We start from the raw sequence: 23,848 nt of genomic DNA, 5'->3' as shown, positions 1-23,848 counted from the left end.
ATTCATCTTTATATAATATATATATATATATGTTAATTATGCCACTAAATATAATCATATACAATTATATATATTAGTTATACTTATATATAATTATTTCTAATATATATTCACCAATTTTTTTTGAAACATATATTCACCAATTATAATTATATATATATATAATTATACTAAATATAATTATATATATATATATACTAGTCGAAGACTCGTGCGTTGCACGAGATGTATATTATTATTTAATAAATTTTATGATTGATAATTTAAATATTATATTAATTTTGTAAATTTGTTACGATAATATTTAAATTATTGATTAATTCTTTGAATAAATCATAATATTATTTAATAGTAATAAATAATCTTTCATATTATTGTAGTATGATAATAAAAATACTTCAATATTCTTAGCATATTTTTTTATGTAATATGAGTCAAATTTCATTTTATTAGGTAAACAATAATGTAATATAGCATAAACTTTGAGAAGATAAATGTAAAAAATATTTAACTATTTTGTGTAACAATTTATTTGAAATCAAAACATATATTTTTATTTCACTCATAATTTACAATTTTTCACCTTTTTATTGTAATTAGACTTTTTTGGTAAAATTATAATTAGAATTTTAATTATCTTAAATACTAATAAAGATTCATTAATTAATATAACTAAATTTAGAAATTAAGTATTATTAATTAATAAATAATTTAAATGATATCGGTTTGGTGTTTTCTAATCATTTTTTATCCATTGAGAAGTGAACTTATCAACACTTGAACTGGTGAGGGAGAATAATGTATATCTTTATAACTTTATCAACATACGAACTGGTGTGAAATTTTTAGAAAAAAATATATAATGAATATAAACGTCAGATGACCGGTTGAGATCACTGCGCGCCAGTGTTGACAGGTTGACACCGGGAGAGATAAAATTGAATTTAATTATAACATAAGTGATGTGGTTGCCTTACGGTCCGGATGTGGTATCTACCACTCTGAGGACTGCCTACACGGGATGGATACGATACCGTGATGTGATGGAGCCGTACATGCCTGGTCGAGTTCTGCATCAACTTGGATTTGTCCAGACCGTTCCCATTCCTATTAGTAGACCTGTTCAAAAGCCCACTGGCCCGCCCAGCCCGTCCAAGCCCTCTCTTCAAAGAATGGGCTTGGACGTATATGTTTCGTAATAGGCCCGGCCCGGTCCAAGCCCGCTTAGGCCTATATATAAAGTAGGTTGGGCTTGAGATTTGTCTCAAAACCCAAGCGCAGCCCAGCCTGGCCCGAAATTCTAATAATAATTTTAATTTAATAACTTTTATAATTTAATACATTATATTACAAAAATAAAAATTTTAAATTTTTTCAACATAAAAATTTCCAAACTATATATTTTTTAGAATTGTTGAACATGTACATATTTTTGTTATTATGTTATTTATTAAAAAAAAGTATTTTTTTATTTAGCATTGCGTTAATTGATTTTTATTGAAATAATCTTCTAAAATTTAGTTTATTGTATTTTATTATTTATATTTATAGTATAATTTTTTTAGTTTAATTTTAATTTTTTAAAAAATACAAATATATTAGTTGGGCCGGGCCAAGTTGGGCTTGAAAATTAGTTCTTTTAGCTTGGCTCAGTCCGGCCCGAGCCCGATATAAATATAGTGCGGGCTTGGTTGGGTTTGGATAAAGTAATTATGTGACAAGTCCGGTTAGGTCCGACCCAAGCCCAGCCCATGAACAGGTCTAGTAGACCGATAAAGGTCGTACGAGCTTGGGTTAGCTCTCGGTACCGGGTGATAGTTGGCAACCATTCCTTGAGGCGTGTATGCTTACATTCTCTCGATACACACACGCTGAGTTTTCGGAAGCATGTGTAAAAGTCAAATAATCGGTAATATTGCACATTGGCCTGTCTCTATGTCTAGGCGGTCAGGGAAAACGCTTGACCATTGGCCAGGCATTATTTCTAGCCGCTTGAGCATTAGACAGGCTATCAGAAAAAACGCTTGTCCAATGGCTAGGCAATGGCCAGGCATTTTTCCTAACCGCCTGTGGGAAATAACGTAAATTTTCTCGAAATTTGTACTTGTCTAATGTCCCCAACTCGTAATTATCCATTTCTGGGGTTCTCGGGTTGTAATTCGTCAATTATTTTCAGCAGTTTTGATTGGAAGAGAGAAATCATTCGCAATTTTTGAAAGAAAAATAGGAAAACGATAAAACTGTCAATATGGGGCGGTAAGTAGTCATTAGAGGCGGTAAATAGCAATTAACAAAAAAAAAAAAAAAAAGAAAGAAAATATTAGAGATGGCAACGGGCTGAGAGGGGAAAATGGGCCAGAAAAGCAAACTGCGAACTCAACCCAGAAAAAGTTGCCAGCGGGACCTCCAAGTTGATGATTGCAACTGTTTTGCCTTTCTGGCGATTTCTGTCTCCGTTTGCTCATAATCCCCATTTCCTAATCAAGTCCTACATGCTTTTGCTAACTATCTTTTATGTTTCCAAATTCTAGTTGCGATCGAACATTCTCCAATTTGAATTTCGATCCTAGTTAGTATTTGAGCGTGGGGGAGGGAGTCAATAATGGATTACAATCGAGGCGGATAATAGACTTCTCATACGATAATCATGTGGTTTTCCTTTTGGAGATCCAGAGATCGATTCTCCTTGGATGAACTCAGGTTCTCTTTCTTGCTGAATCTCGCTTTTCAATCTCATTCTTTTCGGTTACTGTTACTGATAATACTTTAACTATATGAGCCAATTCTTATTTCGTTTGAGTCCTGCCATGTTAGGACGTAAATAATTCAACTGTTAATTGATTACTTCTAACATTCTAGGAACCAAACCACATGTGATTTTATAACTATGCTAGCTAATAGACTATAAGTGCCTATAAAAATTCTAAATCTTTTGCATGCTTGCAATTGGATTGTTCACTTCATGCCCTTAACTGCTTTCCTTACTGTCATGAAGAAATAATTGCTTAGCAACCATTAAGAAGAATTCTGAGCAGTTGTCTTTATAAAGCCCAAGGTTGAGAATTAACTTTCTTGAAACCACCATTAAGGATGCACCTTTTGCTCGTAATTGAAGGCGGCTTTTATATCTGTTCGTTAAGGCATTAGAGCTGTCGAAGATAAATACTAGAGAATTCTCCATGTGTTTGTTTAAAGGTTTTTTTTCTTCCTTACAATTGTTTTTGGGTTTAGTTGACCTTTATTTGCTGGCTTATGTCTATTTGGTGATTTAGGATCAAGTTCCTTTATCGGAGCATAGTTTCTTTTGTACTGAGATGGGAAAATTTTGAGTGCTTTGCCTAACGATTATTCAACTTTGGGCCAGTGGCATCCTGACAGCATATCTTATAGATGAACACATTATTGAATTTCTTTCAGATTGATTTTGACCTATTTGTGCAGATATTTAACTGATCAGCTCCAGAAAGTTCAAATTGTAAATGAGTCTAATAAGGTGATAATATCTCTTTCCTGCTTTTGACTTTGGTTGATTGCTATGACTATCTATATCTCCACTCTTTGTTTCTGATGATATAAAAGTTCTTACATTTCTAAGGATTTTGTAATCGAGGCACTGAGATCGATAGCAGAGTTGATAACTTATGGTGATCAGCATGACTCAAAGTTTTTTGAGTGAGACTTTATAGCACACATGTTTCAGTTTCCAATTTTTGTTTCATTATGATTGTTAGTATATGGTTCCCTTGTTTTCTCTAGATTTTTTATGGACAAGCAAATCATGGGGGAGTTTATACGCATACTAAAGGTCAGCAAATCAGCGACTGTTTCACTTCAGTTGCTGCAGACAATAAGCATTATGATTCAGAATCTTAAATCTGAAAATGCCATATGTAAGTTGTTTCTGAAAGCAAATTTATGCCAGTGGGTTCTTTTGCTGTCTTATCTTTTAGGATTTGCTCCCAAGCAACTTTGTAACTTGGAGACTCATAACAAGTATTTTTGAAAATTTTGCAGATTACATGTTCAGCAATGAACATATTAACTTCTTAATTAGTTACAAATTTGACTTCCGCAGTGAGGAGCTATTGTCTTACTACATTTCATTCTTAAGGTGTGTTCCATTCCATATCAATTTTTTTTTTCTGTCTGTGTACTTGAATCCTGACAATTATATGATGGCATGTTTTGCCAACTTCTTGTGGCATGTTTTTTTTTTGGTGCATGAAGAGCAATAAGTGGAAAGTTGGACAAGAACACTATTTCCCTGCTTGTTACGACTCAAAATGTAAGTACTTTTTTATATCCTGTTTTTTTTTTTTTTTTTTTTTTTTTTTTGTTGATAAAATGCTTCTATATTCATTAGAAGAAAAAAGTCCAAATACAATCAGAAAACCATAAGGAATAAAACCTTACAAAATCCACAAAGGGACAAAGAAGACTACAAAGAGCAAGAAAAAACCATAAAAGGTAGTATAAAAAACACAAAAAACAATGAACCATATATTTCTTGGAAATCCAAATCCGTAGAAGAGCAACTGCAATCCGATCTTCATCATTCAGGCCATTTCGAACATTCGGATCAGAGTCCTTTCTTTTGTTGCAACCACATAGTTGAACTTACCTACTCGTATAGTTTCTTATGCTTTTTCACAATGGATCTTGGAAGTTTTGACCATTAGTTTCCTAGAATCCCACCACCAGATGCATTTTTGTCTTACAGCCATATCACATTGTTTTGCACACTACTTATGCCTTTTGTTTTAGTTGTTGGGAATCCTCTTTAGGACGAGTAAGACATGAAGCAGGTTGTGTGAGCAGCAGTGCTTGTTCTTTTTGATTTTATGTGTTTTCTTTTCCTTATTTTTGTACATGCAGGAAGAAATAGTTTCATTTCCGCTATATGTAGAGGGAATGCGGTTTGCTTTTCATGAAGAGAATATGATTCGCACCGCTGTACGTGCTTTGACATTAAACATTTATCATGGTGAGTTAATTTTTGTTCAACAATTTTAAATCTTGGTGTAGCAAGTTGTTGATTTCACTGCCCTGGTTTTCAGTTGGAGATGAATCCGTGAATAGATTCGTTGCCAAAGCTCCTCATGCTGGTTATTTTTCAAATCTGGTGAAATTTTTCAGGAAGCAGTGCATCCATCTAAATGAATTGATTTCTGAAGTTCAAAGGTAAGAGATAGGATACCTTGGAATTTATGAGGGAAGTAAGCGTAAAAGTGTTTTAACTTCTTATTGTTATTGTTTGGTTTCTGAGACAGAAATCCCAACACAGGTGCAACCTCACCGATTCTTGCTACTGTGGAGGAAATAGAGGACAACCTCTACTATTTTAGTGATGTTATTTCTGCTGGAATTCCTGATGTTGGACGGTTAATAACAGACAATATGTTAGAATTTCTGATACTTCCATTACTTCTTCCATCTTTGCAGATGGATGCCGTTACTGTAATGCCTTGATCTTCTTACCTGCTTTGATACTTCAATAATGTTTCTTCTTGGGTCCTTCTTGTGGCCTTTTCAACTCTGTAATTTTTTTTTCTTTTTTTGGTGTATATACTTTGCTTTGTTCTTGCTTAACTTTAGTAGCTTGAATTTGCAGGAAATACAGATCGGCTCTGTCACTTCTTTGTATACACTTTGCTGCATCTTACGTATAGTTAAAATAAAGGATTTGTCCAATACCATTGCTGCTTCTCTCTTTTGTCCACCAGAGGTCTTCATTCCAAAATCTGAAGCCAAGCTCAATGGCCATTTGTCTGATCATAATCATGTGGGTGATGCCCAACAAACAGAAAGTAATAATGTTACTGAGCTTGATAATTGTCTAAAAGTGACTTTGCCAAGCTCAGCTAGCTCTTCAGACGATCATCCAGAAGATTCTATGCGCAATAGTAGTAGCTCACTCGGAACTTTGAGGTACAATTATATATATGCTTCATCTCAATTAGAAATTCACAGTATTTCTGAGTTAATAAAAGAAAGTAGATGTTCTGTTTATTGTTTTAATGTAATATTCAACTTTTCTGACTTTCCTATGCCTATAATTTCTGGTTGTAAATTTGACTGGAAATGAAGATATTGTTTCTGTGTTATAATGGTCAATTAGTGAAACCTATGAAAATAACTCCTCTTTTCAGAATGATTAAGAAGTTTGAGAACAATGCTTTAGTACTGATCTTTACTTTTTGATGTGGAGTTTTTTTTTAATATTGCACTGGCACCTTAATTGGGGCCACTTCTGTTTAGAAAAATACACATATTAATGATGATATCAGTATAAACCTCTATAGAAATACCATCATAAAATGTCATCGACTGGGAAAATAAACACTTCGCTGGAGAAATTTATGGCATAAAGTGATATCAACTGTAAAAAGATAGATACTTTGCTGGTACAAGTTTCGTTTATTAGGTCATAGGTTTTTGGGTCGTTGTTTGTATTTTTATTCTCTTTTACTTCAAAGAAGTTACATAATTATATGGTTAGTACCAGCTGGCAGCTATCATGGCACAAGAGAAGAACCTCTTCTCAAATTGTCCTTTCAATTTTGTTTTACTGAAACTGGTATCAAATGACTTGCCATCACTTGTGAAAGTCAATTTCCTCATAGAATCTCTCTTCTACTATAGTCTTAGACTCTAAAGTACCCTTATCTTCTCTCTTTCCTTCTGATCTCTTTTTATTATAGCTTTGTGTGCTTTGCTAATTAGGTCTTTCTGTCTTACACTCTCTTGCTTCCTGCTTGTTTGTTTCATTTTTATGTAAATGTTGATATATGGTTGATATTGTACTTAGTATTAATAATGTGAACTGAAATTTCTTATTTGCTAGGTTTCTGTGTAATGTCTGCTTTATGCTGTTCACTTGGAATTTTGAAAAGGGCATTGTGTAGTTATTTAGGTATTTTCATCTTTTCCCTGGGTTTGGAGATAAATCACATGTTTGTTTTTTCTCTTTATCAATGCCTCTTGGCTGTTACTTGTGAAACGCCACTGTTTAGCCCTGAAAGAAGTGTAGCAAAGAAACTGCTGTAGTTTACTTAGCTCAAGCCTTTTGCTCAGCCACTTCTGCCCTGCTTTTTCTCATGTTTTTCTTCACTCAAGTCCTTCAAAAGTTCACTTTTTTTCTGTTTGTAGTTAGTTTCAAAATTTCACCTGCTAACTGGGCTAAAATAAAGCAAAGAGTAGTTTTTTAGTTGATTAATAACATTAATAATCAATACAGAAGATGTTACCACCACAGTTGTTAAAGGCGCAAGGCACGTTAAGAGGTCCTGGAGCCTAGGCTCAAGGCGCAAGGTGAGGCGCGGGCCTCTGAAACACAAGGCACATAGAATAAATACAAAATTATTACTCTTTTATTAGTTAAGCATAAACCATAAAGACACACTTATGACCACACAAACAAAAAATACCACATAAAAACACCAAGTTAAGTTCATACTTCATAGAGACATTAACATATACTTAATGTCTTAACCTAAGTACCTAACTATAACTAATGCTACTAAACTACTAACCGTTCATTGTCAACCAAAAAGAAAACACAATTCCAGGCCGCACCTTCTCTGTTTGTTCTTCGCAGTTTATTTTTTGTGTGGACTGGAGGATACTCTTCTTTCTTTACGTGACTGCTCTTAAATCCTTCTCTATTCTTTCTCTATTTAGTTATGACTCTTGATATTCTTATTTAGATCAAGGGTTAAGATTATTCTTATTTAAATTAGATTAGTGGTTGAGATTAGTCAAACAGTTATTTTACAGAAAACAGTAAAAAATAAAAAAACCCTAGTGAAAACCCTCAGGTGCGCCTTGATCCAGGCTTTGAGGCACAAGCGAGGCGCACAAGGTGAGAGCCTTTTTTTACAGCGCCTCGCTTTCTGCATTCAAGGCTCAAGACCTTGAGCCTTGAGTGAGGCGCGCCTTTAACAACTATGGTTACCACCCATATTTTGATGCTCATTTGTTAGTTGCTTTTTTGTTTTTGTGCATTACTTTACTAGTTAATACTTTTATTCAAACTCCTATATCTTAGTTGTATGCTTTCACAGTCTTATGAATGATTTCCATATGTATTAATGATTTCATCATGGTAATTTCTGGTACCATAATTGCAATTTACATCCATATTTATGCCTTCCTAATTTTTTTCACGATGCTTGTGACTTGTCTAGGGATGCCTTACTTTCTTACATTGTAAGTGGGGATGATCTTCAAGTTCTGGGTTCTTTGAGTGTGCTTGCTACATTGTTGCAGACAAAAGGTTTTTTCAATTAAATTAATTAGTATTTCTTGCTATAGTTCTTTGATGCTGTTATCTCATTGATTGTCTTTGTCTTCTTTTATAGAATTAAATGAATTGATGCTGGATGCTCTTGGCATTCTTCCGCAACGCAAGCAACAAAAGAAACTGTTACTGGTAAATTGAAGAAGTAGATCTTTTAATGAATGCCCACACAACTATGGACACTGTATTACTGTCATTGCTGTATATGAACAAATCTGATGCTCATGTTGCTATCAAATTACAAATATGAATTACTGCACATTGTGCTTGTTTCTAGTAGTAAATTTTGAGTGTGACCATTGATACCTGTTAAGTCACAGCTCAAGTTTGACATTTCTCCAATACGTGCTGCACTTAGGCCTTGTTTGATAACCACCCAAATCACTTTTTTTTTTTTTTTTTAAATTTGCACACAATGCGCTTACATTAAAGAAGAAAGAAAAATCCCCATCAGACCCGGATGTGATTCGAACCCATGACCTCCCAAGGCATAGGTAAGCTCTCAACCACTAGGCTAAGAGCTTCACCACAAATCACTTAATTTAATAGTTTAAGCACTTATTTACAATAACTTTGTTTGATAAATTCAATTCTTCAACCACTTCAAAGGTTCAATTAAGTTAAAAATCAATTACTTTGATAAGTCAAAACGTTCAACTTAAAGTTTTAAGTTGAACATTATCAACTAATATTTTTTTATATTCAGTACTTATTTTTAGTATTTATCAAACAGTTGCATCATTTAATTCATTCAAAACTTCGGAAATTTTTTTTGTTGAAGTCAGCGTTTTCCAGTTTTCACAAAACCTTTTAATTATTAGATCAATTTTGTAGGAATCTTAATTTTGCACACAAAAAAAAAAAAAAAAAATCAGAGTTAACATCTAACTTACGTGATTAAACAAATTATTTTCGATAGACATTTATGGTAGCTAAAATTGCAATGATTTAAAGTTCTTGAGTTGAACTTCAAAATTTCAAATCCACTGAAGCCAATCTAGGGGATGTCTACAATAAGCTTTGATATCTAATGTTTCTATTAGATCTCCATAAGTGATTGGCAAAATGTGATTGGTAGTTACTCTTATCTCTCAAAATATAGGTTGATGTTTAGTTTCAATTTATAAATTTTTGTAAAAGAGCATATTGTTTTGCTAAAGGAGATGGAACTTATCTTGTTTCCTTTCTTTTGCAGCAAGCATTGGTTGGTGAGGGTTCAGGTGAAGACCAACTTTTTGCTTCAGAATCTGTTAGAGATAGTTTTAGTTGCGAGATTGATAGCTATCTGCAAAAAATGAAGGTAAGCTTGCTTCAGACTTCTGTCTTTTATTTACCTCTCCCTTTTCAAGAATATCGAGTAGAAAGTACTGCCTGTTGAGCAATTTGCAGTATAATTTGGACGGTTCATGCATGATCAGTGAACTATTTACGACTTCTTTTCTTGATTTTCATTTCACATACCAAGCAATTTGTTCTCCAAGTTATATGCTCCAAGACATTTCTGATATTGCTTGTAAATCATTGTGCTTGTATAGGTTGGTTGCACTTTCCTTTTCAGGATTCTTTACCCCTTTTTGGCACTTCTAAATACAAACAAATGGACTTAATGATTTTGTTGGCCAACATTAGCATCAGGTGCATATCTTTAAGGTTTAGGATATAAACGAACTTCAACAAAAACATGAAATGAAATTTTAAGTCCATGAGACCCTTGTTTTTTTTTTTGTTAAACCTCTGTATGCTATTAAATTGGGTCAAGCCTTGTAGTTTTAATGTATATCCCATTTAGCTGGTTCCTGTTTTCTTTGAAATGGTATTGTTTTTTCAATTTTTGTTTATTTGTTTTTCATAGGAGCTGCATGGAGTGTGCTATCACCCGGAGATAGGAACAAGCCCACATGTGCATAGATTTCAGGTATTTCTTTTGAAATTGAATGAGAAATTTTCTTAATGGTTCACGATCTCTCTTAGTGATGGAAGTTTTCCTTTGCGCTTGGGTTTTATTGATTGTTCATTATTGTTTGGATAGGGGGGACACAATTGCACTGTTATCCATTTCCAGAACTGCAGGATTTTATTTTATTTTTTCCCCAATTGTGCAACTGTTTTTGTTTTCTTTGAATGAGCTATGTCTTTTAGGTGCTTGATGCTCTGGTCAGTCTCTTTTGCCGACCAGACATATCTGCAGAGACATTGTGGGATGGTGGTTGGCTTTTGCGTCAGTTGCTTCCTTATAGTGAGGCAGAGTTCAATAACCAGCATTTGAAGTTACTCCAGGCAAGTAATATAATATATTAAATTTCTTTTCTGCAAGTTCAAATTTTAATAGAAAGTTGGTTTAATGTATCTGTTGGAGGCTTTTTTCTCAATGTGCTGATATATAGGCATGTACTTGGAGTCTGTGTATTGAAGTGCTCTAGTTGAGGGATGTGATAGTATCTCAAGCTTCTGTTAATATTTTATCACATTACTGATTATTTGGAATAAAGCCTCCATAACATAGTTGTTAGAATCGCGACTCGTACGATTCGATTCATGAAGAATTCGAGTCGTATCTATGGTACGACTCGGAAGCTTCATGAATCGGCCGAGTCACCACCGATTCGGCTGAGTCACCGAGTCACCGATTCAGGCCACCATTAAAAAATAAATCAATTTTTAACAACTCAAAAACGTACAGCAGAAGAAGATGACTATTCACTTTACAAAAACAAAAAAAACGTACAGAAATTATGAAACACAAATAGTTTCAATCAGATGACTCTTCACTTTACAAATTCCAAAACCTTCCTTCTTCTTTTCTATTTATTTGTTATTATTTTCTTCTACTCTTTATTCTTTCTATTTTCTATGTTCTGGCTGTCTCTACTTTCTTTTATAACTTGATATAATTTCTATTTAGATATTAAAATTGCATTTTTGGACTAATATTTAAAGTTAACTATGGTTAATATTTTATTTTTTTATAGCATTTTGAATTTGATCCGAATCTTACGATTCGATTCACGAGTCCCGATTCGCAAAATGAGATTTCGAGTCACGAGTCGAATCTTGATTTAACAACTATGCTCCATAGGTAAACAAATTTGGGAAATTTTAGAAATTGTTGTGGGCTTAGTGGGTTGTTGCTAACAAGATGAATTGTTTTGAGCTTTTGGGGCATTTTGAAACCCTTAAGACTCAAGCTGGTATCGGAGGGGTATTCATCAAATAAAAAAGGAGTTTGATGGGGCTTTTAAGTATAAGCTTGGCAGTGGGAGGAAGTTTTTATTTTGGCTTGATCCATGGTTAAATGGTAAGTGATTAAGTGATTTAGTTCCTGATGTTTCAGTGGAGGAAACGGATATCCCAAAGGAAACAGAAGTTGCTGAGTTACTGAATAAGGTTGGGGACTTCCTGATCCTAGTAATTCTGCTACTGCTGATGCGTGGGAGATGATTAGTAGGTCGAATGTTGGAGAGTAGGAGGATCAGATCACCTGGAAGTATTCCAAAAGTGGGCTTTACACTGTGAAGCATGCTTACTTGGCATTATCTCCTTCTAGAAACAAGGTAACCTGTTGGATTATCCCTTGGGGATTTCGACATGTGCCTAGATATAATTTTACTGTCTGGCTAGCAGTAAAAGGCTGGCTTGCAGTAAAGACAAATTTTGCAAAGTGGAATCAAGCTGTTGATACAAAGTGTGTTGTGTGGCAGAGACGAGGAAACTATTGCTCATTTGTTTTTCAATTGTCAAATGAGCAGGGATATTTGGAGGACTTTAATGCCTAAGTGCCAAATGCCTTTTGATTCTCAGCATATGTTCAATTGGCACATATTTATAAGTTGGCTGTTAAGGAAAGTGAAGGAAAAGTCTGTGAAAGCTATTATTTGAAGACTTGTGTTTACTGCAACTGTTTATTGGATATGGAGGGAGAGAAATGCTGTTGTGTTTATGCAAGCTCGTTTTGATGCGAATAAGTTTCTTAGTCGGGTTTATTCTAGTATTAAAACTCAAGTTCTAAGCAGAGTGATTGATAGGAATCTGTTGAACTGTAATTGGGATTGGTGGCATTAGTTGTTTGTTGAGTTCTTTGTTGGTCTGGTTGCAGCAGAGTGCACTGTTGTTCTTCTGTTAGGGGTGTTCTTGCTGGCCTTCAGTTGTTTTTCTTAAGCTGCTGTTGTTTGGGTTCTGCTGTTGGCTTACGCCTTGGTTTTTTGGTGTTCCTTTTGTTGTTGTTGGTCTTTTGGTGCTAATAATATCCTAATTTTCATCTTTTTTTTTTTGTGTGTGAAAGGAATAGTTGAAATTTACAATCATTTGAAAACCCTAAAAATATGAGTCAGGTGAGGTAGGAGGATTTAACTTGGAAGTTTAATAATTGAAACTAAACAAGTCTTTGAAAAGAGCCAACTATATGATTTTGTTTTTCATTTCTAATTATATACTTTTTGTTTTTCATAAGACAGGGTTACTTGGGAGTGTCTTCTAAATGAGTGTTGGTAGTTGCTGTGTTTGGGGGACTGGGTATCTGCACGAAATTTGGGCATACTCTTTTTTTTTTTTTTTTTTGTAATTTTGGTGTTTTATTTATGTAGAACTATGTAGCAATTCTATTGTTATTAGGACTTTCTATTCGAATTAGTGTCTTCTGGCCATAAATCACAGGCTAATAATTGGTTATTACTGTCTTGTCACTATGGACTTTATTGTGAACTCTCATATTTTGTTTCTTTGATGAGCTAGCAGTATCCCCGAATCATTTCGGGACTAAGGCTTTGTTGTTGTTTGATGAGCTAGCAGTATATATATATATATATATATATATTTTTTTTTTTTTTTTTTTTTGAAACTACTTCACATGATACAGGATTCATACAAAAGTTGCGTCGGTGTTATTATAGAGGAGACTAAAGGCATCTGGTCTGATTTGTTTTTGACAGTCCTATGTGATGAATGGAAAAAGTGCAAAAGAGGTATATGATAAATGTCTTTGCCTCATCATATTGAGCTATTATGTGTTGCTGATAATTTTTGAACCATATGTATTGTACTTGTAGCAATTGAAGCTTCATCACCTCCGAAAGAACCAAAGTGCATACTCTTGCTATTACAAAAGTCTTCTTGTGATGGTAAATCAGCCAATAAATATATTTGAACTCATCATGCATTTTAATAATCTCTTTTTCTCCCATCCCTTGATGGAACTATTCAGTAGACATTCTTAATATGTTTATTGTGTTCATAGATTCCCTTCCTAGTGAGTCATCAATACTTGCTGGTGAAAGAATGTGCGAGTTAGTGAAGGTTTGTGCCTTTCTGATTTTCCCTTTTAACTACTTGCCACCTAACTTATAAGGTTTCTTATTACTGAGATGTCCCGTTGGCATTATAATGCTCTTGAATCTTGAAATTGCCTCTTGTAGAGTTGCTAAGATTAGGGTAATTGTAAAGAAGTAACTATACTCCATGGTATATGGTACCCTAGATTCTATTATTTGGTTGCCGAATTCATATAGTTGCTAATATATTTCATTCTTTCCTCCTCAGATGTTTGTTCTTCTTCATCAACTTCAAATTTTCTCCCGAGGTAGCGCTTTGCCTGAACAGCCTCCTATTTATCCTGCAACTGATGTCCCTGAAAACTCCCGTGCGAGAACTGCTGGCCTGGATGTTTCAAGTCCAAAACCAGGCACTGAATTGAAACTCGGTCAGTTCTCCATCTGATATTAATGGACTTTATGATGATGATGTCTGCATGCTTTCATTTTATTTAAGGCTATGTTTGGTTCGCCGCAATAGAATAGGAAGGGAATAAAATAGATATTCCATGAAATAGAATAGGCTTAAACCAGTATTTTGCCCTTGACCTATTATTTGGTCACATTTGGCCACTGACCTATCCCAATTGGTGAAATTTCACCAAATTTGGATGGAGACTTGACAGAATCGTTATCCCCTTGAAGTTTTTTTGCCACATATTTTCTTATGTGCAAATAATTAATTAGATTAAAAAAAGTAAAAAGTAAAAAACAAATCCCTAAACTAAAACCTATCAAGTCCAAGTGTCAAAATATTGCTACATGTCAATGGGATAACGCTGCTGTTAAGTCTCCATCCAAATTGGGTGAAATTTCACCAATTAGAATAGGTCAGCGGCCAAATGACAAAATTTTGTATAGGTGAGGGGCCAAATAGTGGTTTAATCCAATAGAATAGGCTTGGAATAGAATAGAAAAGCTATTCCATTCCAATGCTATTCTAATGTTTGGTTCAAAAATGAAAAAGACAGGAATATTTTAAATTAATGCTTCAACTGGCCAGAATACCCTATATATGATTTTGACATCACTTCAACATTCAAATTCTATAAATTATTTAATTTTTTTTGTTTAGGCATTAATTGTTTTTAATGGAACCAATTGAACTAAAAGCTTAAGCTAATAGTTAAGGCCCAATTCATATTAATATCTGACACACCACTGGGCTTGAATGGTGTACAACACGGGCCCATCTTACCATATGTTGAAATTAAATCATTAAATGGGGTTGCCAGGAATCGAACCCTTGATCACTTGGTTTTAGAGGCTTTAATACCATGTCATGTAACCAATTGAACTAAAAACTTAGCTAATAGTTAAAGCCCAATTCATATTAATATCTGACAAAAATAAAATATTATTTTTTTTCCTAAAGCAAATCAAAATATCATTTTTTGAAATAATTTATGAAAAATGAAAGGATGATGATATAAATATTTAAAAATAATTTGTACATAATTTATAAAACCTGATATTTGTTATAAAATAAGAAGCTGAAACCTGGTAATCATTTCAATTGTTGATTTAATTGAAGAGAACGAAATAATATATTGATTAATCTCACTTGAATCAGAATTGCAGACAATATACCTATATATAGGAGTACAAGATGTAAAACTAGAAATAGAAGAGTTTGGGATACAGTGTTATCCTACACAGTAGACAACCCAAGTATTGATAATTACATAAAGATAAATAACAGAAACCATTATCCTAATGGAAGTAGGATAATCAGCGAAATATTTATCCTGACATCAATATGTATAAACTTAGTGACCATTCATAACCATAACAAAAAGTTGATCAACATATTCCATAGTAATATCAATCTGCTACCTTCGTTGTGAACACTGATTATATCCCTCTCATGGATCTGCAAAGAAATAAAAATCGCCATGAGAATTTGCGAAGTTAATATGTAGATGACAGCTCCAACTTAATATCTGAACAATATAGAATAAACCAAAATTTAGATGGGTATATAGAGAAGCATATAATGTGGGCTCATAGTTATTAAAGGCGCATGGCACACTAAGGCGCTAGGAGTCCTGGAGCCTTGGCGCACGGCGATGGCATGCGCCATAGCGAGACAAGGCGCACTTACAAAAACAAAAATTATAAAACTATAAAAATGCAATGAACTAAATCATGACAATATTCTTAAGCATAAATGAATTTTAAAATGCAAAATAAACCCCATGTTAGAAAGCTAAAGTTGAATACTAAATCCTAAGTTCTATTCCTATCAAAACTCTCCAAATTCACCACTCTTGTTGAATTCGAATTCCCCTTTGCTGCTTTGTTTCCATTTGAATTTGTTTTCTGTGTTATGTTATGTTGTATTAAACTTCTTCCTCTTATAATAAGACTGTCACTTCCTCTTCTAACTGTCTCTTCCTCTTCTAATTAATTTAATCAAATGTAAAACCTCTCTCTTCCTTTTTAATATTTGTTTTTTTTTCCTCATTTGGGACCCTTCAGAACACTTGTTCCAGATATGTAACTGTCAAAAAAACCATAAACTGCCCTTCTGTCACCAAGGCGCCTTGGTGTGCCTTTGGCAACTGCCCCTTGGCGCAAAATGGCGCACCAGGTGTGCCACAGCGGTTGCGCCAAGCCACGGGGTGTCATGACGCTAAGGCCTGCGCCTGGTGCGCCCCTTTAATAACTATGTGTGGTCTCACTGAATCTCAATTGAAATATAGAGGACAAACATCCATGGGAACCAAAGCAACAAATCACATGCTATTACCGAATAAAATGCACTAAAAACGATACACCTGAAGCTGTATTCTGTTTTACATTTTCAGTGTAAAATCAGAAAGTAAAAATGTATGGAATCTAAACAAGATTGTTCACTAAATTCATACATAAGCCAATCAGAGATATACAAGGCAACTCTTTTTACAGATGTTTGCTAGGAAAAATTAATTGATAGTGGGACTCGAACTGTTGGATTGTACCATGTATAAACATGAATAACGTATTACACCATTATAGCCAGAAGAATGCTTTAATTTATCTAGATTTCTATTGATTGCAACCTAGATTTCTTCTTGCCATCTAGTTTCTATTGATTTTCGTGTAGATAATAGAGACTTGCCAAAGCACGTGGAATATTAAAAATCAATTGATTGCCATTTAATTTTCACAATAAAAGAAAAAGATTAATATGGATGGAATTATAAAATGGATCAAATCAATCCAATGTCACTTTTCTGCCATTTTGGATTTTCAGTATTTATGATAGCACTTTACCAATTGTGAGTTGATCTGCAATCTGATTATAAGATGTGCTTTGGGGGTGAAATTGAATTACTGAGATCACAATGCAGACAGTTTAAAGGTTTAGAAAGCATATAACGGTCACTTATCGACAAGGAGTTCACCTTGCAATTAATTTTGGATTCTAGTTCTGCTCAATTAAGCCAAAGATGGAAGGGAAGTAGGAAAGCAATCATAGACAACAGAGACCTTAAAATGGCAGCAAGACATTAACATTTTAGAAGTAGATGCGAAAGACACAAATGAGCACCCTGTTTTTAAGATTGTGGTGGACAGAAATTCTCCACCTGAAGCTAGTTGGTGAATGGATGAGAACGACGATCTGACGAGCTCAGGTCAAGAAATTTGGAAAGATTTATGGTGGACGAGAGTGAGAAACGACAGTGATGAGGAGAGAATCAAGAGATTAGATAGAGCGAATGTGAGAGAAAAGGGAAGGGCAAATTAGGGAACAATGGTTTAGCATGGAATGGAATATGTATTCTTCAGTTTCAAAAAGAATATCTATTCCACAATATTATGGAATACTCATCTGAAAGATTGAACCAAAATTAGGAGTAGGTACTCTGCACATAATACCTATTCCATCCATCTCCTATTCCATGTATCAAGCATGGCCTAAGAGTACTATTAGCTTTACAAATATTATCTGCTTTCATAACCTTTTCTGCTATGGATACATTTTCTTTTATTAGAATATGTCCTATAATTCATAAAGGTAACAACATGACAATCTTGTGATCGAATATTTCAAATCTCTCTGTTCCCTGCCATATGCAGTTGATGCCGTGCCTTGTAGGATTGCATTTGAGAGGGGTAAAGAACGCCATTTTTGCTTTCTAGCAATATCTATGGGCACATCTGGGTGGATCCTTCTTATAGAAGAATTACCTCTGAAGGAGCATCATGGAGTTGTTCGTGTTGTTGCTCCTTTGTCTGGTTCAAACGTACGTATATCTTTCTATTTCTTATTCTAATTTTATTTTTAGCTAAGATTGCCTCAAAGAAGAGGGCGAGCCTTGGCGCAACGGTAAACGTTGTTGTCGTGTGACCAAGAGGTTACGGGTTCGAGTCTTAGGAGCGGCCTCTTGCCAAATAAATTGGCAGGGGAAGGCTTGCCCCCAGTACACCTTGTGGTGGGACCCCTCCCCGGACCCCCCCCCCCATTGCCTCAAAGAAACCATGGCATAAAACTTGCCATGCTGTATCTTTTGCTGTGCTGGGCACAGATAAACTGACAATACACACACAACTTTCATATTCATTAATCATTGTTGACTTGTCTGTCCTTGATGTTAATAATGCTTGGTCTGAGTCTTGTTTTCTGCCTGCAGCCTAGAATTGACGAGAAGCATTCAAGATGGTTACACTTGCGCATCCGCCCATCTTCTCTACCCCTGAATGATCCGGCAAAAGCTGTTGCATATAGGAAGGCAAAATCTTTGGTCGATGGGAGATGGACGTTAGCATTCAGGAACGAGGAATCTTGCCAGTGCGCGTTGTCTATGATTCTTGAAGAGATTAAGTTACAAACGGACGACGTTGAGAGAAGACTAAAACCAGTACTTGATTTTCAAGTAGATGTAGATAGTAAGTAATACATCAAACCGATGGCTACATCATTCCGAGGTTTTGTCTTCTCGTGCAACACATTCCAATTCATTATAAGTTTGCAATTGGTTTGAGTTTTCCAATTAACAGTTTGCTATATCCTTAGGGTGGGAATATTTTACGCCTCTACACCCTGTTGTATATGTTCATAAGGGCACATAGGTATATAGCCAAATTAAAAATGTAGATTAGCACCCCAACTTAGTGCCATTCTTTGAACTGCGGCTTCGTTTCCTGTGATTTCTTAGTTTAGCCGGGATTTTCTCTCATTCTTTAGATGTTCTAACCTGAGCCTTTTTCTTTTCTCTAATTTTGTAATCTATGTAACATAAATGTATATTTGAGCTAAGTTTATAGTAAAAAAATTTACACGCGTTTCATAAAGTATGATGTACCTTCATCCATATCCTCCTAAACTGTGCAGGTTCCGTTTTGTTGCTCTTTCATGGTCATAAAGGCTTAAAAATTATGATGTGTTTTTTTGTGCACTCTTCCTATTATTAAATATTTACAGAGATTGTTTACTGCATCGATAGATAGATAGATAGATATAAGTTTTACTTGACAACGAATAGCTGCTTGCGTTTTGAGTTAATGAGATTAAGATATCCAGCTAAGCTCTCAAGTTCAATCTGAACTCATGCCAGATACCTAGTTCTGATCAAAGTTTGGAACTGCTCAAGCTTGAGGTTATTCAGGCAAACAGAACTTGAATCGTAAGCTGGAACATTTTATCTTTTAATAAGATAAAGGCTCAATGACTTGAATGAGAATCAATTGGTTTCATTCATTTCTTTTATGTTTGTCCATGTTTGATGTAAGTTGATTGTTAATCAAGTATGATTCTTCAAAAAGGGGATACAATATTGGATATTAGCTCTTGTAAATGTTCATGTGTTCTGATTATAGGCAAATAATCGAATGTGCATCAATAGCATGTTGCTGTTAAAAGTAATGATAAAGAAGAAACCAAATGTGCTACGTGGATCATTGCAACGAGCACGTTTCCAATCAAAAGTGACCAGCCGCTTTACTCAGCAAAGGGGATAGCTTACAGTAAATTTATGTGGTCTCACCTGATAAAGCACTTCCAATCTAACCATTGTACGTGTGTAGAATATCAATTAGGATAAGCTTCAATATCAATTAAGGTAAGGAAGCTTATCCTTTCCAAATCTTACAAATAGAAGGCACTCTGGCTCAATTAAAGTTCCATTCTTATATCTTCTGAATTCTCGCTCTATCACCCTTATAAAATGAGGTGTGCATTGATTTAAAATCGAGCTAGAATATTGAAATTACTAAATTAATTGACTCCGATGTTGAATCGAATAATATGTAAAATTGAAATAAAATATTCAGTTCGCGTACTTTCTATGGTTACTTTGTTTTTGACAAAGTAAGATTTACTTTGTGTTTTTCACCATTGGATGATGGAGTGTAAAACTCATCTAATGGTGAAAACACACAAAGTAAGGCTTACTTTGTTAAAAACAAAGTAACCATAGCCTAACCCTTCAGTTCGGTTTTGAATTCGAACAAACTGAATTGTGTTAAAAAATAAAAACAACAAATAAAAAAATACTATATTTTCTCAATAGATTTACTTCAAAAAAAAAAAAAAAAAACTTAAAATATATCGATATTTTATTAAATAAAAAAATTAGACTTGTAAATTAAATATGTATATATTTGTATTACTTGAAGGCCATCAATGATGGAAATATGTAGAAAACTTGTATTTGTTGGAAGAGAAAAAGGGAATCATGCAACAATAATAATGGGTGCCTACAATAGCGAATGAAAATTACACATGACAAAAGGGTACATCCACGCCAATTATGTACTGGGGATTTCGTCCTCCGAAGCACTGAAGCCTCCTGATCCACTCAAGGATGAGGTAAGTTCGACTGAAACTAAAAAGAACCTTTTAAGATCCATGAGTGTGTCTACTGCCACATATATCGACTGAAAGAGTTTATAGGTAAGCTCGTTCAGAGAACATTGTACATAGCTGCATTACGAAAGTACTACCAATAAAAGTTTTCCTCTTTTCTCTTCCCCAAATACTACTCTTAAGTAGTTGACCCTTTTAAAATTGATCTTATGCATGCTAAAAAGGATCTTGATTACCATCAATATTATATATGCATTCCGAGCCTCTCTTTTTATCTCAGTAAAGTTTAAGATAAAACTTTGATCATATCAAGTAAACTTTTGATCTTAGAGCTTAATAAAGGTTGGAAAAACCTTCGATCATCAGTAGTAAAAGGAAAACCTTCGGGTTAAGAGCAATTGGGGATATCCTTGTTCACCCCTACCTAGACCCATCGAAGCTTGAAGACCTACACTGACTCATTTTTGTTATTTAAGAAGTTTTTCCTTTTGTGAAGTCTGATAGCTCAGTAGTAGAAATCATCGCTACACCTTTTTGTGAGGTACTATAAGGACCAAAATAACGCTCTTGATAGCCACAAGTCCATGTCCTCATAGATCTTGACACATGCCATAAGCTCCAACTACAAATTAGGAGAATTTGGCTAGGGCACACGACACTAAGTAAATTTAAAAGGCAATCCTTTCACTTTCCTCAAACTTAATTACCAGCAAAACGAAGGGCACATGGTGACCATTCACAAGAACCTCATGTTGATTTAAGTCATCCATCAACCCAGCACCTACAAGGCCTAACCATCCTTAGACTTTTCTCAAAACTTCCTTCACTCAAATGCATACTCTAAGATAACATGACCCACACATAATCCTATCACATCCATCTCAGAGCCAAAAGTTTCTTTAGCAAATAAACATATTTGGTACTCTAAGAAGAAGACCCCATAATAAACCAATAGCATTTAGTCGTTTCATCCTTCGGACAATAATGAAAAGCTCGCACAACAACACAAGTTTATGACCCTTCGGTCCCCTAGAAATGGAACCTATAAGACGAACCTCTGGACCTTCGGCTCCTAACAAAAGAAAACTCAAAAGAATTCCTAAAAGAATTCTATATGTCAAAGATAGGGGGACATCTGATAATAGAAAAATAATCAAATATGCCATGTGTACCGGTAGCACACTGCAATCAGGAGTAATGATGGAGAAGAAACCAACTATGCTATGTGGACCAATGGAACGAGCACACTCTCATCTAAAAGTGATAATCCCACTTTACTCACAAACAAGGACATCACACGCCAAATCTATATGGTCTCACCTGACAAAGCATCTCCAATCTCACCTTTACAGGTGTCCAGACTATCAAATAAGGCAAGAAAGCCAAAATGCCCCCAAATCTTATAAATAGGAAGCAATCTAGTGCAGTCAAGATATCTCATCCTCACCATATCTATTCTTCTTTTGTTTCAACTTTCTTATTCTTATTCGTCTTCAGATTCCGCTGAAGAAAATTTCTCTAGAAAGTCTTCATCCTCTGGGATTTCCTTATTAATATTCACATTTCCTTATTTGGTAATTTTTTTATTATGATACGTGGCAAATATTACCAAATAGTAGGTTAAGGGGCATACACCAATATTTTGGATATGTTAGAGGACATACTAATAGTGTTTTGAGCCTATATATCACCAATTACATTAATAGTTTGTGTCCAGTGACAACCAGTAATCCACACTTGGTCATTTTTATGTGTTGGATGCTAAAAAATTACAATTATCCAACCTAACAATGATAGACATCTTTAAATTTTTTTTTTATAAGCCTAACACTAATTTACTTTTTGGATCTAAAAAATTACAAATTTGTTTTAGGAAAAAATGAGTTAAAAGTGTTATGAAGATAATGATTTGAAAGTAAATAATAATGATAACATAGTTATTTAGAAAATAAAATTCAAGCAAATAAAAGCTTTCATAGGATTAGAACTCATGAGAAGCACACTGTGAAATATAAAAATTATACTATAAAGCCGTAATATAAACCAAGTGTGGAGCTGGTGGCCAGAGTCCATTTAAACCATGGATTGGTTCCTCCATTGTCTGTCTAGTTATGTCTATCATTTGGAATAAAACATTAAAAGGATTTATAATAAGTAATGTTTTAAAAATCAAATCGGAAGTCGAACCAGATTGACAACTGGATTAGGGGTCAATTGGTTCAACCGGTTGATTCAGATTGGTTGAACTGAATGACCTCATAAATAATAATATATATATATATTAATTTAATTTAAATTATAAAATTAACTAAGAGTTTTAAATTTTTATTTTATGTATATTTAAAATTTAAATACTAAGAGTTTGCAAAGATCAATTATGTTTTTGATAATATTATCAAAATATATAAAAAATTAATACTAAATGATATTTTAAATTTTAAGTACTGATATAATATATAAGTATATAAATGTTGTTATTAATCACAAGTTAAACGCTAGCTCAGTGGTAAAATGTATATAGTTATATCTAATGGTCCAAATTCGAATCCTATATTCAAACGGTTCAGTCCAGTTTGTTGAGCCTACTGAAAACCAGTATCAGCCGGTCATGTCCGATTTTCATTACATTCATAATAAGAGAACCAAGTAAATGCCTAGTATGCTAATTGAAATTTGAAAAGAAAAAATAGATAAATAAATAAGTATATATTGAAAAGTAAAAGAAAAAATTATCATCATTCCATACCTAATCAAAAAAATGCTTTTGTACATGATTAAGACAATAATAACTTTTTTCAAAACATCAATATTAAAATCCCATTAAACAAGAGAATCATTACAATTGAAGATAGATTTGATTTAGCATAATGTTGCATTAAATTAAATAGGGCACCATGAACAGAAATAGTAATTAATATTGAATTCCATGTACAATTTCTATAAATATAATAAAACAACTTTTGGAAATAATTACATTAATGTATTTAACTTTATTCGTTAATTAAAATAAAATGAAGATGACATAATTACATGTTGTATGATAGAAAGACAGTCCCCACTTCCGCCGTCTGATGCAATCATGGCTTTGATTATTATGACTTTAAGAGGCCTTTTGGTCAAATTAATGATGCTCTAAGAATTTAACACAAACAAACACTGCCTTGTGGTAGTGGAATTAAATAATTATTTACATTTCAATTTTTAATTTTAATTTCTTGATTGCAATAATAGATAAGACTAGATCACTCATTGAAGTCAAAAGGCCAAATGGGTGCCTATTTAATAAATAGTAAGTAATATGGGAGGGGTTGGGTTGGGATAATGTTTTCTTTTGAGAAAAAAAAAGGATTCTTAAAATACCTTTGTAGTTAGTGATTCCATATCTTGTGCTCATAAATATGCAATTTGGTTGTTTTTTTTAATGTAAAGGTGTCAGAATGGATTATTGTATCA

The 23,848-nt window shown here is 34.0% G+C and overlaps 1 protein-coding gene across 2 annotated transcripts; it reads left to right on the top strand.

The window, feature by feature from the left end:
* The first annotated feature begins 2,379 nt into the window (after positions 1 to 2,379).
* LOC136201981 (protein TRANSPARENT TESTA 9) lies at positions 2,380 to 18,883 on the top strand. Of its 2 annotated transcripts, none has more exons than XR_010674233.1 (21): positions 2,380 to 2,700; positions 3,442 to 3,493; positions 3,596 to 3,672; positions 3,757 to 3,890; positions 4,015 to 4,111; positions 4,228 to 4,285; positions 4,876 to 4,984; positions 5,058 to 5,181; positions 5,271 to 5,457; positions 5,612 to 5,928; positions 8,187 to 8,275; positions 8,361 to 8,431; positions 9,495 to 9,599; positions 10,152 to 10,214; positions 10,439 to 10,576; positions 13,152 to 13,257; positions 13,342 to 13,413; positions 13,530 to 13,588; positions 13,832 to 13,991; positions 17,687 to 17,834; positions 18,222 to 18,362. XR_010674233.1 is itself a non-coding variant. In XM_065992382.1 (21 exons), the coding sequence occupies exons 1-21, from the start codon at positions 2,648 to 2,650 to the stop codon at positions 18,483 to 18,485; spliced, it is 2,502 nt and encodes an 833-aa protein (XP_065848454.1). In that variant the 5' UTR covers positions 2,383 to 2,647; the 3' UTR covers positions 18,486 to 18,883. The 2 variants fall into 2 exon arrangements, 1 of the variants encoding a protein (XP_065848454.1); XM_065992382.1 differs by having other exon boundaries at positions 2,383 to 2,700; positions 17,668 to 17,834; positions 18,222 to 18,883.
* The last annotated feature ends 4,965 nt before the right edge of the window (positions 18,884 to 23,848 follow it).

Source organism: Euphorbia lathyris, chromosome 8, assembly GCF_963576675.1.
Source record: "Euphorbia lathyris chromosome 8, ddEupLath1.1, whole genome shotgun sequence".
In the NCBI taxonomy this organism is placed as follows: Eukaryota; Viridiplantae; Streptophyta; class Magnoliopsida; order Malpighiales; family Euphorbiaceae; genus Euphorbia; species Euphorbia lathyris.
The sequence above is the reverse complement of the archived record's forward strand: the minus strand, read 5'-3'. Positions and strand labels throughout refer to the sequence as shown.

What these genes read in the sequence shown, in the direction of transcription:
- LOC136201981 (XM_065992382.1), top strand. Translation starts at nt 2,648, where the DNA reads ATGTGGTTTTCCTTTTGGAGATCCAGAGATCGATTCTCCTTGGATGAA. An exon ending in GCTATCTGCAAAAAATGAAG is followed by an intron (nt 9,600 to 10,151) that starts GTAAGCTTGCTT and finishes TGTTTTTCATAG; the next exon opens with GAGCTGCATGGAGTGTGCTA. An exon ending in CACATGTGCATAGATTTCAG is followed by an intron (nt 10,215 to 10,438) that starts GTATTTCTTTTG and finishes TATGTCTTTTAG; the next exon opens with GTGCTTGATGCTCTGGTCAG.